The 18,460-nt window shown below is 41.8% G+C and overlaps 1 protein-coding gene across 6 annotated transcripts in view; it reads right to left on the minus strand.

The window, feature by feature from the left end:
- klhl18 (kelch-like family member 18) overlaps positions 1–18,460 on the minus strand; it is a 79,925-nt gene that overhangs the window by 32,230 nt on the left and 29,235 nt on the right. For all 6 annotated transcript variants that reach the window (XM_090243453.1, XM_036985479.2, XM_036985478.2 and 3 more), the window contains 2 exons: positions 14,845–15,043; positions 1,206–1,366 (listed from right to left, as the gene is read on the minus strand). In XM_090243453.1, coding sequence (XP_090099579.1) covers positions 1,206–1,366; positions 14,845–15,043 — 360 coding nt within the window. The remainder of the gene's footprint in view (positions 1–1,205; positions 1,367–14,844; positions 15,044–18,460) is intronic.

Consider the following 18,460-nt stretch of genomic DNA (forward strand, 5'->3'; position numbering starts at 1 on the left):
TAAATTAAGTCAAAACTGTAACTTGGCCACTCAGGAACATTCACTGTCTTCTTGGTAAGCAACTCCAGTGAAGATTTGGCCTTGTGTCTTAGGTTATTGTCCTGCTAAAAGGTGCATTTATCTCCTAGTGTCTGGTGGAAAGCAGACAACCAGGTTTCCTCTAGGATTTTGCCTTTGCTTAGCTCCATTCCATTTCTTTTTTAGTCTTACTCCCCAGTCCTTAACGATTACAAGCATACCCATAACATGAGATATGCCACTATGCTTGAAAATATGGAGTGGTACTCAGTTGTGTTGTATCAGATTTGCTCCAGACACAAGAATTTGGACAAAAAGTGAATTGCTTTGCCACATTTTTTTGGATTATTACTTTAGTGCCTTGTTGCAAACAAGCATGTTTTCGAATATTTGTATTCTGTACAGGCTTCCTTCTTTTCACACTGTCATTTAGGTTAGTATTGTGGAGTAACTACAATGTTGATCCATCTTCAGTTTTCTCCTATCACAGCCATTAAACTAACTGTTTGAAAGTCACCTTTGGCCTCGTGGTGAAATCCCTGAGCGGTTTCCTTCCTCTCCGGCAACTGAGTTAGGAAGGACGCCTGTATCTTTGTAGTGACTGGGTGTATTGATACTCCATCCAAAGTATAATTAATAACTTTACCATCCCCAAAGGAATGTTCAATGTCTGCTTTTTTAAAAAAAAAATTTTTTACATTTACCCATCTACTTATAGATGGCCCTTTTTCGAGGCACTGGAAAACCTCCCTTGTCTTTGTGGTTGAATCTGTGTCTGAAATTCACTACTCGACTGATGGACATTACAGATAATTGTGTGTGGGGTACAGAGATGAGGTAGTCATTCAGAAAGTATATTAAACACTTATTGCACACAGTAAGTCCATGCAACATATTACGTGACTTGTTAAGCAAATGTCTACTCCTGAACTTATTTAGGCTTACCATAAGAAAGGGTTTGAATACTTAATGACTCAAGACATTTCAGCTTTTCATTTCATAATAATTTCTAAACATTTCGAAAAACAATTCCACTTTTACATTATGGGGTATTGTTTATAGGCCAGGACATTTTTTCTCTCCGATTTAATCCATTTCAAAATGTGGAAATGTCAAGAGGTGTGAATACTTTCTGAAGCAACCATACATGAAAGATAATGAAAATAGATGCAACAAGAGTCTGTCACCTGCATTTGTGGCAAAAGCGCACCAGTTCATCCTGTTGAACGCGGTCTGCCAAGAACTGGGGTCGACAAAGGGGCAGACGGGTCTTGGAGAGTAACTCAGGGAGCGAAGGTTCCCGCTCCTCACGTTCATGCCGCACCCACGCAAGGACTGCTTCAAACACCTAGAATGAGGGGACACAATGTCAGAGGGATTAGGAAAAAGCTTAGGAATTCAAATCCAGTCATGTTAGACGTTGTTTACCACAGCACAGTTTTATCACAGGCGAACGATTTTGAATTCATCACTGCATTCTCTATCAGAAAGTGGGCTGGCCCTCATTGATATTGCGTAGGTCAAAACATTGGTCTGATTTATAAAGCTCTTGCGCAAAAACTCCTGCATTACCTTAAATCATTACTAACCTATAGAAGTATGAGATACCATACCCGCTCACAGGGGTGGCTTTTTGTTTCTTTGCATATCACTTTTGGAACAATCTTCAGAATACCCTACAGTTCGATGCATTGGTGACTTTCGGGCAGTTCAGAGACTTAGTCAAAATCCTCTTTAGAGAGGAATGTGCATGTTTTTACAATGTTTTTGAATTTGAGTTTCCTGTGCTCCCGCCTTGTAGTATCTAACTTTAAATTAGTAATTGTTGCTGGTCTTGTGATGCAGGGCTCCATTCTAAAAGAGACCTTTGTCTCAATGGGACTCCCTTAAATAAAAGGTTACAGTGGGGCAAAAAAGTATTTTGCCACTGCCGAGAAGCAGTGGCAAAACACCGAGAAGCAGTGGCAAAACACCGAGAAGCAGTGGCAAAACACCGAGAAGCAGTGGCAAAACACCGAGAAGCAGTGGCAAAACACCGAGAAGCAGTGGCAAAACACCGAGAAGCAGTGGCAAAACACCGAGAAGCAGTGGCAAAACACAGAGAAGCAGTGGCAAAACACAGAGAAGCAGTGGCAAAACACAGAGAAGCAGTGGAAAAAAGCTGTTGCGCTCTCCACGGTGAGTAGAGTGACATCAGGAGGGCAGTGCTCTGCTTCCTGAGCCCGGGTGTAGGTTAGGACTAGAGCTACAGTGTCTTCAGCACACTTCCTGAATGTCTGTGGGGCCAGGGACAGACGGAATGGGAAAGTGAGAAATTCCTAAGCTATGCTCTCAAAGGTGAACATCATATCACCTGTGTGCAGAACAAACTGATGTGGAATTAAGCATTCTTGAGGTCAACAGTAGTGAAATACTCGTTCGGCCGAATAGAATCTAACAGCATGCGATGCGTTACCATTCAAAATCCGTAGTCCCCCAGACCATAAATCTAGAACGGGGCGTACCCCTCCCCCTGAAGAAGCCTTGGTGAGCTTCCTCCTTAGGTACCATTCCTATTGGCCAACCTCTCATCTTTGACGGCACGGCCCCTTCACCCTGTGCAGTGGATTGCACTACTCCCATGAAACGCAGGACCCAGGGGGAGACTTCTGTGAAGAGCAGGGGAACCCAGAGCAGGGGAGTAGGTGGGTGGATAGAGCCCGCTGGTGGTCACCCCAATGGGGCAACTGCGCATTTGGGCAACCTGCATCATGGAAGGGACAGGGGACCTGTCAGGCCTGTGGCCAGACAAGGTTGGCCTTGAGAGGTTGATGGTTAAAAAGGCTAAATGTGGAACCATCACCCTCTGCCCCTGGGCATGGATATGATGGGAACTCTTTAAAGTACTAAACTGGGGTAACAGTGGTTTTGACCCACCCCAAAGAGGGCTATAGGTCTTGAGGTGGGGGACTCTGAACTATCCCAACAACTCCATGCCATTCATATCCAAGTGGGCGTAGCCTGGCATTGGTGATGGGAGTGGCTCATCCCAAACAATTTCAATTGGGTTGAGGTTGGTTGATTGTGAAGGCCAGGTCATCTGACGCAGCACTCCATCACTCTCCTTCTTGGTCAAATAGCCCTTACACAGCCTGGAGGTGTGTTGGGTCATTGCCCTGTTGAAAAACAAATGATCATCCCACTAAACCCAAACCAGATGGGATGGCGTATCACTGCAGAATGCTGTGGTAGCCATGCTGGTTAAGTGTGTCTTGAATTCTAAATAAATCACTGACCGTGTCACCAGCAAAGCACCCCCACACCACTTCCTCCATGCTTTACGTTGGGAACCACACATTCGGAGATCATCCGTCCACCTACTCTGCGGCTCACAAAGACACGGCAGTTGGAACAAAACATTTCAAATTTTAACTGGTTCTGAAGACCAAAGGACAGATTTCCATGAAGGCCTGAGTCACACAGTCTCCTCTGAACAGTTGATGTTGAGATGTGTCTGTCACGAACTCTGAAGCATTTATTTGGGCTACAATTTCTGAGGCTGGTAACTCGAATGAACTTACCCTCTGCAGCAAAGGTAACTCTGGGTCTTCCTTTCCTGTGGCGGTCCTCATGAGACATCATAGCGCTTGATCAAAACGCTTGATCGTTTTTGCAACTGCACTTGAAACTTTCAAAGACCTTGACATTTTACAGATTGACTGACCTTCATGTCTTAAAATAATGGACTGTTATTTCGCTTTGCTTATTTGAGCTGGCCTTCTACCAAAAGGGGCTATCTTCTGTACCTTGTCACAACACAACTTATTGGCTCAAACACATTAAACAGTAAAGAAATTCCACAAATTAACTTTTAACAAGGCACACATGTTAATTGAAATGCATTCCAGGTGACTACCTTATGAAGCTGCTTGAGAGAATGCCAAGAGTGTGCAAAGCTGTCAAAGGCAAAGGGTGGCTACTTTGAAGAACCTCAAATATAAAATATATTGATATTTAACACTTTTTGGTTACTACATGATTATTTCCTAGTTTTGATGTCTTCACTATTATTCTACAATGTAGAAAATAGTCCAAACAAAGAAAAATCCTTGAATGAGTAGGTGTGTCAACTTTTGACTGGTACTGTAGGTGTGGGAGACGTAGAATACTCGGGATCGAGTTTGGAGGCAGCGCGTCTGATCGGTTTGAAGGGGAGATCAGCCATTGACTCCTGCCCTCCCTTCTCAGTTTGGCTGGGCAGCATAAGCTGAGCAGAGGAGATGAACTCTTCCTCAGAGGCATAATACCTCCCATGGTCAGAGAGGGCGCTGCCTGATGCAGCAAGAGACATGCCGTCATCCTCACTTCGTGATTCATCTTTAAGGTCCGCCCCCCGGGACAGATAGGCGTCCTCCGAATATGCTGGGAGCTTGAGGTGAAGAAGGCTGTCCCTCTTCTGAGATTTTGTTTGCAACGTCTTCCTCGAGCAAGAACGAGGCCTACCATGCTCTACGTTTAAGGACACCGGGTCCCAGCTGAAGGCAATGTGAATCAGACTGGGACACGAAATGGCCACAACTGCAGGGGAAAGCCTTGCTAGGCTTCCGCTGCTTTCCCTCCCCCTGCCATGATGGCTAGCTACTCCACACTGCTACTCAACGGGGAAGCAGGGCAAGATACGGGGTTAGCTGGAAGCCAGGTAATCAGACACAGGTCAGGTAAGCAGAAATAGCTTAAGCTACATTATTTCTCGCATTACCGCGTCCCCTATTTGAAGAATGGTCGAATAACCACAGCAGCAGGGTTTGTGACGTTATGGGAATATTTTGGGAAAAGTGAGAGAGAACCCCTCTGACTTTGTTTGAATGGATTTGTGCATCGAAATAGAAACTGCATTAAAAAAAATGCAGAAAAGCCAACAGACAAGGTAGACACTGACTCCATTAATGTGCCAATCCAAAAATGTGACAGATCCTCTCCGATCTGGCATTTCATAATTTGTTGATTCATATTTAAGTAATAACCTGAATAATAATAATGAAATGCCATGATAAAGAAGTGTAACGGCTAGTTTCAAATAGGTTTTTATTAAGAAGCATATCCATGTAAACACGTGTACAAACAGAATTGTGATCTCCCCTGGTTATATATATCAAGTTATCGCATTGGAACAAGTAGACCACAGGATATCCTAGGTTTCCTTTCCTCTCCCCTGGTTATATATGAAGTTATCGCATTGGGACAAGTAGACCACAGGATATCCTAGGTTTCCTTTCCTCTCCCCTGGTTATATATCAAGTTATCGCATTGGGACAAGTAGACCACAGGATATCCTAGGTTTCCTTTCCTAGGATGTCGGGGCTTGCCAGACAGTGATGATAAATTGAGTGACTTGTCTTGTCAGTCAGTGCAGCCTGCCGAATCGCATCGCTGAGAAAGCCATTCATTTGGCTCCCTAATTTACAGAGGCTGCTGGTAGGCCTAGGCTTATTGATGCTTATCTGCAGATAAACTATTTTAAAAAATCTATGAAGATGGCGAATCATCACTGCAAGAACAATAGGTAATGAGAGCCTCATTCTGGTCCAAAAATTATAATTAGGGCCATCACAGAATCCAGGCATTAACATCGCATTCAACAATATTCAAAAATGTATTGATCTTAGCAGGGAATCAACTAAATGTGTGTATGCCTCCTCCACTTTTGGGGTAATGCTGTAATGAATTGGTTGTACTCTTGGATTGAGCAGACCTTCCCGTACAATTCTGATAACTCCATGAAGGACATAACTCCACCATTCTAATTTACAATATAATTTAGGAATAAAATACAATTTTCAAACACCTTTCCCATTAATACAGGTATTTTATCAACCAGCACATTTGAGTTCAGTCATAATAATTTGTTCCATCTTTTCAGGGGGATGAAATTGAAATTGTAGCCAGCTCTGCAATGCTTGTTTGAAAAAGTATCATTTTCAATTAATCCAAAAATGAGACATGGCAATCTGCACAAAGGCAAAAGGGCAGTTTTTAAACAATGGATGAGCTTGTTTTAGTAATCTACTTGAGAACCATTTAGGGTTCAAGTAAGATGTTTGAATAAGTAAAGGTTTTAGAGGTTTAGTGCTTATACAGTGCCTTGCGAAAGTATTCGGCCCCCTTGAACTTTGCGACCTTTTGCCACATTTCAGGCTTCAAACAAAGATATAAAACTGTCTTTTTTTGTGAAGAATCAACAACAAGTGGGACACAATCATGAAGTGGAACGACATTTATTGGATATTTCAAACTTTTTTAACAAATCAAAAACTGGGCGTGCAAAATTATTCAGCCCCCTTAAGTTAATACTTTGTAGCGCCACCTTTTGCTGCGATTACAGCTGTAAGTCGCTTGGGGTATGTCTATCAGTTTTGCACATCGAGAGACTGAAATTTTTTCCCATTCCTCCTTGCAAAACAGCTCGAGCTCAGTGAGGTTGGATGGAGAGCATTTGTGAACAGCAGTTTTCAGTTCTTTCCACAGATTCTCGATTGGATTCAGGTCTGGACTTTGACTTGGCCATTCTAACACCTGGATATGTTTATTTTTGAACCATTCCATTGTAGATTTTGCTTTATGTTTTGGATCATTGTCTTGTTGGAAGACAAATCTCCGTCCCAGTCTCAGGTCTTTTGCAGACTCCATCAGGTTTTCTTTCAGAATGGTCCTGTATTTGGCTCCATCCATCTTCCCATCAATTTGAACCATCTTCCCTGTCCCTGCTGAAGAAAAGCAGGCCCAAACCACGATGCTGCCACCACCATGTTTGACAGTGGGGATGGTGTGTTCAGTGTGATGAGCTGTGTTGCTTTTACGCCAAACATAACATTTTACATTGTTGCCAAAAAGTTCAATTTTGGTTTCATCTGACCAGAGCACCTTCTTCCACATGTTTGGTGTGTCTCCCAGGTGGCTTGTGGCAAACTTTAAACGACACTTTTTATGGATATCTTTAAGAAATGGCTTTCTTCTTGCCACTCTTCCATAAAGGCCAGATTTGTGCAATATACGACTGATTGTTGTCCTATGGACAGAGTCTCCCACCTCAGCTGTAGATCTCTGCAGTTCATCCAGAGTGATCATGGGCCTCTTGGCTGCATCTTTGATCAGTCTTCTCCTTGTATGAGCTGAAAGTTTAGAGGGACGGCCAGGTCTTGGTAGATTTGCAGTGGTCTGATACTCCTTCCATTTCAATATTATCGCTTGCACAGTGCTCCTTGGGATGTTTAAAGCTTGGGAAATCTTTTTGTATCCAAATCCGGCTTTAAACTTCTTCACAACAGTATCTCGGACCTGCCTGGTGTGTTCCTTGTTCTTCATGATGCTCTCTGCGCTTTTAACGAACCATCACAGTGCAGGTGCATTTATACGGAGACTTGATTACACACAGGTGGATTGTATTTATCATCATTAGTCATTTAGGTCAACATTGGATCATTCAGAGATCCTCACTGAACTTCTGGAGAGAGTTTGCTGCACTGAAAGTAAAGGGGCTGAATAATTTTGCACGCCCAATTTTTCAGTTTTTGATTTGTTAAAAAAGTTTGAAATATCCAATAAATGTCGTTCCACTTCACGATTGTGTCCCACTTGTTGTTGATTCTTCACAAAAAAATACAGTTTTATATCTTTATGTTTGAAGCCTGAAATGTGGCAAAAGGTCACAAAGTTCAAGGGGGCCGAATACTTTCGCAAGGCACTGTATATTTTATAATCTCAACCCACCGAATTAATATTCATTATATATCTCTGAAGCCCACTTACATTTTTTACATCAATCTTCAACTGTATCACTAGCCACTTAATATGGTTTACATACCCTACATTACTCATCTCATATGTATGTGTATATACTGTACTCTATCATCTGCTGCATCTTTATGTAATACATGTATCACTAGCTACTTTAAACTATGCCACTTTGTTAACATACCCTACATTACTCATCTCATATGTATATACTATACTCTACTGCATCTTGCCTATGCTGTTCTGTACCATCACTCATTCATATCTTTATGTACATCTTCTTTATCCCTTTACACTTGTGTGTATAAGGTAGTAGTTGTGGAATTGTTAGGTTAGATTACTCGTTGGTTATTACTGCATTGTCGGAACTAGAAGCACAAACATTTCATTACACTCGCATTAACATTTGCTAACCATGTGTATGTGACAAATAAAATTTGATTTGAGATGGCTGTTTACATAAACCTTCGCCAAATACATTTAAACTCAGTTATTCACAAATCCTGACATTTAATCCTAGTAAAAATTCCCTGTCTTAGGTCAGTTAGGATCACCACTTTATTTTAAGAATGTGAAATGTCAGAATGATATATTTCAGCTTTTATTTATTTTCCTGATGACATCTATTTTGTGAAGGGCACTAGTCCCTTCTGCAGCAAAGCACCCCCACAACATGATGCTGCCACCCCCGTGCATCACGGTTGGGATGGTGTTCTTCGGCTTGCAAGCTTCCCCCTTTCTCCTCCAAACATAACGATGGTCATTATAACCAAACAGTTCTGTTTTTGTTTCATCAGACCAGAGGAGATTTCTCTAAAAAGTATGATCTTTGTCCCCATGTGCAGTTGCCGGTTTTGGAGCAGTGGCTTCTTCCTTGCTGAGCGGCCTTTCAGGTTATGTCAATATAGGACTCGTTTTACTGTGGATATAGATACTTTTGTACCTGTTTCCTTCAGCATCTTCACATGGTCCTTTTGCTGTTGTTCTGGGATTGATTTGCACTTTTCGCACCAAAGTACGTTCATCTCTAGGAGACAGAACGCGTCTCCTTCCTGAGCGGTACGGCGGCTGGGTGGTCTCATGGTGTTTATACTTGCTTCTGAAGCTAAGCAGGGTTGGTCCTGGTTGGTCCCTGGATGAGAGACCAGATGCTACTGGTGTTGGAGGGCCAGTAGGAGGCACTCTTTCCTCTGGTCTAAAAAATATTCCAATGCCCCAGGGCAGGGCAGTGTTTGGGGACACTGCTCTGTGTAGGGTGCCGTCTTTCGGAAATTTGCTTCTAAGCAGTATACAAATCAATAGGATGCAGTGACCACAATATAATGGCCATATCTAGGTAACCAAAGCTCCAAAAGCTGGGCCTAATATAGTGTATAAGAGGTCATACAATAAGTTTTGCAGTGATTCATAGGTTGATGTGTATAATATTTTCTGGTCTGTGGTGTGTCATGATGAGCAACTAGACGCTGCACTTGACACAATTATGAAATTGCTTATTCCAGTTACTACTAAGAATGCACCCATTAAGAAAATTACTGTAAAAACTGTTGAATCACCTTGGATTGATGAGGAATTGATCAATTGAAGGGTTGAGAGGTTTGAGGCAAAGGGTTTGGCAAATAAGTCTGGCAGCCCAACTGATTGGCAAACATACTGCAAATTAAGAAATCATGTGACTAAACTAAATAAAAAATTAACTATACTATGAAACAAATACATTTTATTAAAAAAATGACAGTAAAAAGCTTTGAGGTCAAAAAATGATTTGTCTATCAACAATGACAAGCCACCGGGGTCTGACAATCTGGATGGAAAATTACTGAGGATAATAGCAGACAATATTGCCACACCTATTTGCCACATCTTCAATTTAAGACTACTAGAAAGTGTGTGCCCTCAGGCCTGGAGGGAAGCTAAAGTAATTCCAATACCAAGGACAGTAAAGCCCACTTTACTGGCTCAAATAGCTGGCCAAGTAAAAAAGTAAACTTTTGGCAAAAAATGTGTTTGACCAGATAGAATGCTATTTTACAGTAAACAAATTGACAAGACGTTCAGCAACATTTACAGGGAAGCACAGCACTTACACAAATGACATATTGGCTGAGAGAAATTGATGATAAAATTATTGTGGGGCTGTCTTGTTAGACTTCAGTGCAGCTTTTGACATTATTGATCATAGTCTGCTGCGGGAAAAAATTGTTTTATGGCTTTTACACCCCCTGTTATACTGTGGATAAAGAGTTCCTTGTCTAACAGAACACAGAGGGTGTTCTTTAATGGAAGCCTCTCAAACAATCCAGGTAGAAGCAGGAATTCCCCAGGGTAGCTGTTTAGGCCTCTTGCTTTTTTCAGTTTTTACTAACGACATGCCACTGACTGAGTAAAGCCAGAGTGTCTATGTATGCGGATAACTCAACACTATACACGTCACGACTGAAATGACTGCAACACTCTACAAAGAGCTGCAGTTAGTTTCAGAGTGGGTGGCAAAGAATATGTTAGTCATAAATATTTCTAAAACTAAAAGCATTGTATTTGGGACAAATCATTCACTAAACCCTAAACCTCAACTAAATGTTGGAATACATAATGTGGAGATGACTAAACTGCTTGGAGTAACCCTAGATTGTAAACTGTCATGGCCAAAACATATTGATACTTCTCCCCATCAAAGCTACTATTGTATGTCCATACTAAAGCGGAGGAATTGATCAATTGAAGGGTTGAGAGGGATGAGGCAAAGGGTTTGGCAAATAAGTCTGGCAGTCCAAATCATGTGACTAAACTAAATAAAAAATTAACTACACTATGAAACAAATACATTTTATTTAAAAAATGACAGTAAAAAGCTTTGAGGTCAAAAAATGATTGTTGTCTATCAACAATGACAAGCCACCGGGGTCTGACAATCTGGATGGAAAATTACTGAGGATAATAGCAGACAATATTGCCACACCTATTCTTAACAACACTATCAACAAGGCAGGTCCTACAGGCCTTAGTTTTGTCCAACCTTGACTTCTGTTCAGTCGTGTGGTCAGGTGCCATAAAAATGGGCTTAGGAAAATTGCAATTGGCTCAGAACAGGGCAGCACGGCGGACCCTTGGATGTACACAGAAAGATAATATTAAAAATATACATGCCAATCTATCCTGGCTCAAAGTTGAGGAGAGATTTACTTCACTACTTTTATTCAGTTTTTGATTTGTTAAAAACGTTTGAAATATCCAATAAATGTCGTTCCACTTCATGATTGTGTCCCACTTGTTGTTAATTCTTCACAAAAAAATAGTTTTATATCTTTATGTTTGAAGCCTGAAATGTGGCAAAAGGTCGCAAAGTTCAAGGGGGCCGAATACTTTCGCAAGGCACTGTATATTTTGGTTTGTTTAACACTTTTTCAGTTACTACATGATTCCATATGTTATTTCATCGTTTTGCTGTCTTTACTATTATTCTACAATGTTGAAAATAGTAAAAATAAAGAAACTGTTGAATGAGTAGGTGTTTACAAAGATTTTGCTGATACTGTATGTGTATAAATAAAAAAATATATAATGAGCACAAAACAAATTTAGGCAGCAGGGATCTTGATTCAGGAGGGGATTGGTTGTCTCTGCTGTAACCAAGAAGCTTGAGACGTATGTGTGTGTGTATGCATGTGTCTGTGCCTATGTTTGTTGCTTCACAGTTTGCTCTGTTCTGTAATGCGTTTTTTTCCCTGTGTTTTAAATCAAATGTTATGCTTGCATCAGTTACGTGTAATGTGTAATAGAGTTCCATGTATTCAGAAAACATTAATGTCCTCACTATCTTTGCCCAACCAATTTTTCTGTGCAGCCTTGATATTCCCAAACCAGCAGGTCAAGCAGTAGGACAGAATGCTTTCAATTACTGATTTATAAGAGTGCAGTATCCGTAGGCCAACAGACTGTATTTCCTTTCTTAAAAATAACGTCAGTACACTGATCCCAGGACAGCTTGTTGTCAATGACTAGCCCAAGGTATTTGTACTCCTCCACTATTTCAACGGGCTCACCTTTTATCAGTGATGGTGTGTGCATGGTAGTGTTCCTTCGAAAGTCAATCTCCATGTCCTTTGTTTTTATGTATTTAATATTAGATGGGATGACAACACCAGACAGCAAAATCATTCAGAGCCTGTCTGTGCTCCGTCTTGTCCGCTTTGAGAAGACTGACCAAAGCAGTATTTTCAGCATATTTGATCAGGTGGCGCCTTGGGAACCACTCCGGCAGCTGTCTGTATACAGTATGTATAGTATTGGTGAAAGAACACTGCCTTGTGGGGTTCCAACTGAAGTAGTGTGCACCTCAGTGTGTTGCCAACTCGTACCTGCTGAGACCTATCAGTTAGGAAGTTGGTGATCCGTGTGATAAGCATAGCATCAAGTCTGAAATCTCCTGTCTGTCTGCGAGGACCAACGTAATAATTGTGTTAAATGCCGAGGAGAAATCTGCAAACATGATACGCATAAGAGTGAAAGGATGGCATCATCTGTCCCTCTCTCTGACCGGTATGCAGATTGGAGGGGGTCAAGAAGGTGTCTGGTGGTGTTGATGATGTATGCCTTGATGATTTTTTTTCAAGAGATTTATTCAAGAGAGAGGTAAGAGCGACAGGTCTGTAATCATTTGATGCAGATGGATGAGAGGTTTTTGGGACTGGTAAAACAATAGATTGTTTCCAATGTATTCAGGGACCGCTGAAAGAGAGAGCAGAAGACACCGCTCAGCCGAGTGGAACAGTGTTTCAAGACACGACCACTTATGTTATCAGGACCCGGGTTCTTTCATGCTTCAGTGCTTTTGAACAATCGTTGTACGACCTCCTAATTGATGACATCCTTCTCCAGAGAGGCCAGGGGAGCGGGGGTGACCCCTGTTTCAAAATGGGTGAAGAATTTGTTTAGTTCATTAACTGAAGAGAGGCACACCCTCTTATCCAGGCAGGGATCAATACGTTTCCTCCCTTAGAATGGTGAGTTTGCCATATTCTTAATTCCCAACCAGGCAGACCGAGAGTCTCCCTGTGACATTATCTGTCGCACCTTATCCTTGTACTGACATGCCTTTTTTTTTAATCTCTTTGTTCACCTCTCTCTGTACCTCTTTTCTTTCCAGTGGACTCCCGGAGGCGAACACACTTGTTTCTTCTTATTTAGCACCACTTTCAATTCTTTGGTCACCCATGGTTTGTTGTTAGGAAATACCAAATCAAATGTTACTGCTCACATACACATGGTTAGCAGATGTTAATGCAAGTGTAGCGAAATGCTTGTGCTTCTAGTTTCGACTATGAAGTAATATCTAACAAATTCACAACAACTACCTTATACACACAAATGTAAAGGGATGACTAGAATATGTACATATATATATATATGGATGAGCGATGGCGTGTGCATGGGCAAGATGCAGTAGATAGTATAAAATACACTGCTCAAAAAAATAAAGGGAACACTAAAATAACACATCCTAGATCTGAATGAATGAAATATTCTTATTAAATACTTTTTTCTTTACATAGTTGAATGTGCTGACAACAAAATCACACAAAAATGATCAATGGAAATCAAATTTATCAACCCATGGAGGTCTGGATTTGGAGTCGCACTCAAAATTAAAGTGGAAAACCACACTACAGGCTGATCCAAATTTGATGTAATGTCCTTAAAACAAGCCAAAATGAGGCTCCGTAGTCTGTGTGGCCTCCACGTGCCTGTATGACCTCCCTACAACGCCTGGGCATGCTCCTGATGAGGTGGCGGATGGTCTCCTGAGGGATCTCCTCCCAGACCTGGACTAAAGCATCCGCCGACTCCTGGACAGTCTGTGGTGCAACGTCTGTCACGTGCTCAGTGTGAACCTGCTTTCATCTGTGAAGAGCACAGGGCGCCAGTGGCGAATTTGCCAATCTTGGTGTTCTCTGGCAAATGCCAAACGTCTTGCACGGTGTTGGGCTGTAAGCACAACCCCCACCTGTGGACGTCGGGCCCTCATACCACCCTCATGGAGTCTGTTTCTGACCGTTTGAGCAGACACTTGCACATTTGTGGCCTGCTGGAGGTCATTTTGCAGGGCTCTGGCAGTCCCCCTCCTGCTCCTCCTTGCACAAAGGCGGAGGTAGCGGTCCTGCTGCTGGGTTGTTGCCCTCCTACGGCCTCCTCCACGTCTCCTGATGTACTGGCCTGTCTCCTGGTAGCGCCTCCATGCTCTGGACACTACGCTGACAGACACAGCAAACCTTCTTGCCACAGCTCGCATTGATGTTCCATCCTGGATGAGCTGCACTACCTGAGCCACTTGTGTGGGTTGTAGACTCATGCTACCACTAGAGTGAAAGCACCGCCAGCATTCAAAAGTGACCAAAACATCAGCCAGGAAGCGTAGGAACTGAGAAGTGGTCTGTGGTCACAACCTGCAGAACCACTCCTTTATTGGAGGTGTCTTGCTAATTTCCACCTGTTGTCTATTCCATTTGCACAACAGCATGTGAAATGTATTGTCAATCAGTGTTGCTTCCTAAGTGAACAGTTTGATTTCACAGAAGTGTGATTGACTTGGAGTTACATTGTGTTGTTTAAGTGTTCCCTTTATTTTTTTGAGCAGTATATATATATATATATATATATCAAAATTTGCAAAAAAAATCTAGACGTGTTTTTGCTTAGTCATTATGGGGTATAGTGTTTAGATTGCTGAGAAAAAAGTATAATTAATCAGTTTTAGAATAAGGCTGTAAAGTAACAAAATGTGGAAAAAGTCAAGGGGTCTGAAGACTTTCCGAAGGCACTGTATACAGATTTCGAGTGATAAAAATGTTCAAGTGTTGCTCACAAAAGTCAAAATGAAGGAAAATTCATCATGGAAAATGTTCTTGAGAAGTTGGAGAAATTATTATGGTCACAAATGTGTGACCATCTCAAACAGGGTGCGGTGTTTGACCTTTCCAAATGTGCATACTAAGACCCTTGGTATAGCTTAACCATGTTTCACTGCTTGAACCCCTAACGACAATAAAAGCCACAGACCTGCTCCTCCGCTTTGATGTTGAGTTCGTCACAACCCACCAGCTCCAGTACTTCCTCTGGCCTGAGACTGAGGAACTCCTCAGACACGGACACCTCCACAAAGTGCTGGTGGACAAAACTGTTGGCCGCGTCGTACAGTGCTGTGCACATCATGGTCTCTGCAAACTGTCGCACACCCAGACAGTTCTTAGGGTGAAGTCTGGGGTGAAATAGAGGTGGGGTGGGGGGGAGAGAAAAAATAAAAGAGAAAGAGAGAGAGTGAGCAAAAGTTCAAATTAGTTATTCACAACTTCCAGTTACTTTTAAATTACATGGTTATTTTGCTCATGCAAGATGTCACCCTACGTGTGCAATGTTGAAAAATAATTTGGCTTTAGTTCCAAGGACTTTAGGGAGTTTTATAAATGCTCCAGTGTTGAGAATATTATTGGCATATAAAGAGACAAAAGATTAACAGAAAAACACATTTTTGATTTGCAGAAATGAGGAATCAAATTATTAAATTGTCAATGATTGACCACCCACAAGAGTTTGTGCTGCTAGTAACAGGGTTCTCCCCAGGAATTTTAAACAAGGTGGTGCTGCAGAGTACAGCACTGCCCCTCTTTGGGCATAATTATTTTTACATTTGAAAATGTTTATTACAAAAATGATCTCAAAGTACATCAAAATTAGAAATAAAGTAATAATGAAAATATAACAGCAAATAATATATATTTTATACAGTCAAAAAAGACTGTATAAGAAATTATACAAACACTTTGCTATATTATATGCTCAAACAAATGGGAAAATATTATTTTATAGCAATACAATTGCTCTGAGAAATATATTTTTTTATTTTTTTATTTTATTCATCCTAATTCGGTCATTTTTTCCCTTCTCTTATATGAACTCAGCTAAAAAAAGAAGCACTGTCAACTGCGTTTCATTTCAGCAAAATTAACATGTGTAAATATTTGTATGAACATAACAAGATTCAACAACTGAGACAAACTGAACACGTTCCACAGACATTTGACTAACAGAAATGGAATGTGTCCCTGAACAAAGGGGGGGGGGGGGTCAAAATCAAAAGTAACAGTTAGTGTCTGGTGTGGCCACCAGCTGCATTAAGTACTGCAGTGCATCTCCTCCTCATGGACTTGCACCAGATTTGCCAGTTCTTGCAGTGAGATGTTACCCCCCCTCTTCCACCAAAGCACCTGCAAGGTCCCGGACATTTCTGGGGGGGGGGGGCACAGCCCCGATCAAACAGGCCCAGATGTGCTCAATGAGATTGAGATCCGGGCTCTTCGCTGGCCATGGAAGAACACTGACATTCCTGTCTTGCAGGAAATCGTGCACGGAACGAGCAGTGTGGCTGGTGGCATTGTCATGCTGGAGGGTCATGTCAGGATGAGCCTGCAGGAAGGGTACCACATGAGGAAGCAGGATGTCTTCCCTGTAACGCACAGAGTTGAGATTGCCTGCAGTGACAACAAGCTCAGTCCGATGATGCTGTGACACCGCTGTGACACCGCCCCAGACAACGACGGACCCTCCACCTCCAAATCGATCCCGCTCCAGAGTACAGGCCTCGGTGTAACGCTCATTCCTTCAACGATAAACACAAATCCGACAATCACCCCTGGTGAGACAAAACCGCGACTCGTCCGTGAACATCACTTTCTGCCAGTCCTGTCTGGTCCAGCGAAGGTGAGATTGTGCCCATAGGCGACGTTGTTGCCGGTGATGTCTGGTGAGGACCTGCCTTACAACAGGCCTACAAGCCCTCAGTCCAGCCTCTCTCAGCCTATTGCGGACAGTCTGAGCACTGATGGAAGGAGTGTGCGTTCCTGGTGTAACTAGGCAGTTGTTGTTGCCATCCTGTACCTGTCCCGTAGGTGTGATGTTCGGTTGGACCGGTCCTGTGCAGGTGTTGTTATACGTGGTCTGCCATGGTGAGGACGATCAGCTGTCCGTCCCGTCTCCCTGTAGCGCTGTCTTAGGCGACTCACAGTACGGACATTGAAATGTATTGCCCTGGCCACATCTGCAGTCCTCATGCCTCCTTGCAGCATGTTGCAGTTCACGCAGATGAGCAGGGACCCTTGCATCTTTCTTTTGGTGTTTTTCAGTCAGTAGAAAGGCCTTTTTAATGTCCTAAGTTTTCATAACTGTGACCTTAATTGTATACCGTTTGTAAGCTGTTTTATATCTTAACGACTGTTCCACAGGTGCATGTTCATTAATTGTTTATGGTTCATTGAACAAGCATGGGAAACAGTGTTTAACCTGTTAGATCTCTAGGGGCGCTATTTCATTTTTGGATAAAAAACGTTCCCGTTTTAAGCGCGATATTTTGTCACGAAAAGATGCTCGACTATGCATATTCTTGACAGTTTTGGAAAGAAAACACTCTGAAGTTTCAGAATCTGCAAAGATTTTGTCTGTAAGTGCCCCAGAACTCATTCTACAGGCGAAACCAAGATGATGCATCAACCAGGAATTAGCAGAATTTCCGAAGCTCTGTTTTCCATTGTCTCCTTATATGGCTGTGATTGCGCAAGGAATGAGCCTACACTTTCTGTCGTTCGCCCAAGGTCTTAGCAGCATTGTGACGTATTTGTAGGCATATCATTGGAAGATTGACCATAAGAGACTACATTTTCCAAGTGTCCGCCTGGTGTCCTGCGTGGAATTCGGTGCGCAATTGCCAGCTGCTCATACCTATCCATTTGATATAGGGGAGAAACCATGTGTCCAAGAACGATGTATCAATGAAGAGATATGTGAAAAACACCTTGATGATTGATTCTAAACAACGTTTGCCATGTTTTCAGTCGATATTATGGAGTTAATTTGGAAAAAAGTTCGCGTTTTGAGGACTGAATTTTCTGATTTTTTTTGGTAGCCAAATGTGATGTATAAAACGGAGCTATTTCTAATACACAAGGAATCTTTTTGGAAAAACTGAGCATCTGCTATCTAACTGAGAGTATCCTCATTGAAAACATCAGAAGTTCTTCAAAGGTAAATTATTTTATTTGAAGGCTTTTATGTTTTTGTTAATGTTGCGTGCTGGATGCTAACGCTAAATGCTAACGCTAAATGCTAACGCTAGCTAGCTACTTTTACACAAATGATTGTTTTCCTATGGTTGAGAAGCATATTTTGAAAATCTGAGATGACAGTGTTGTTTACAAAAGGCTAAGCTTGAGAGATGGCATATTTATTTCATTTCATTTGCGATTTTCATAAATAGTTAACGTTGTGTTATGCTAATGAGCTTGCTGATAGATTTACACAATCCTGGATACAGGGGTTTTTTCATAGCTAAACGTGACGCAGAAAACGGAGCGATTTGTCCTAAACAAATAATCTTTCAGGAAAAACTGAACATTTGCTATCTGAGAGTCTCCTCATTGAAAACATCTGAAGTTCTTCAAAGGTAAATGATTTTATTTGAATGCTTTTCTGTTTTTTTGTGTAAATGTTGCCAGCTGAATGCTAATGCTAAATGCTACGTTAGCCATCAATACTGTTACACAAATGCTTGTTTTGCAATGGTTGAGAAGCATATTTTGAAAATCTGAGATGACAGTGTTGTTAACAAAAGGCTAAGCTTGAGAGC

This window comes from Oncorhynchus mykiss, chromosome 8 (assembly GCF_057628025.1).
Source record: "Oncorhynchus mykiss isolate SJ-2025 chromosome 8, ASM5762802v1, whole genome shotgun sequence".
Lineage (NCBI taxonomy): Eukaryota > Metazoa > Chordata > Actinopteri > Salmoniformes > Salmonidae > Oncorhynchus > Oncorhynchus mykiss.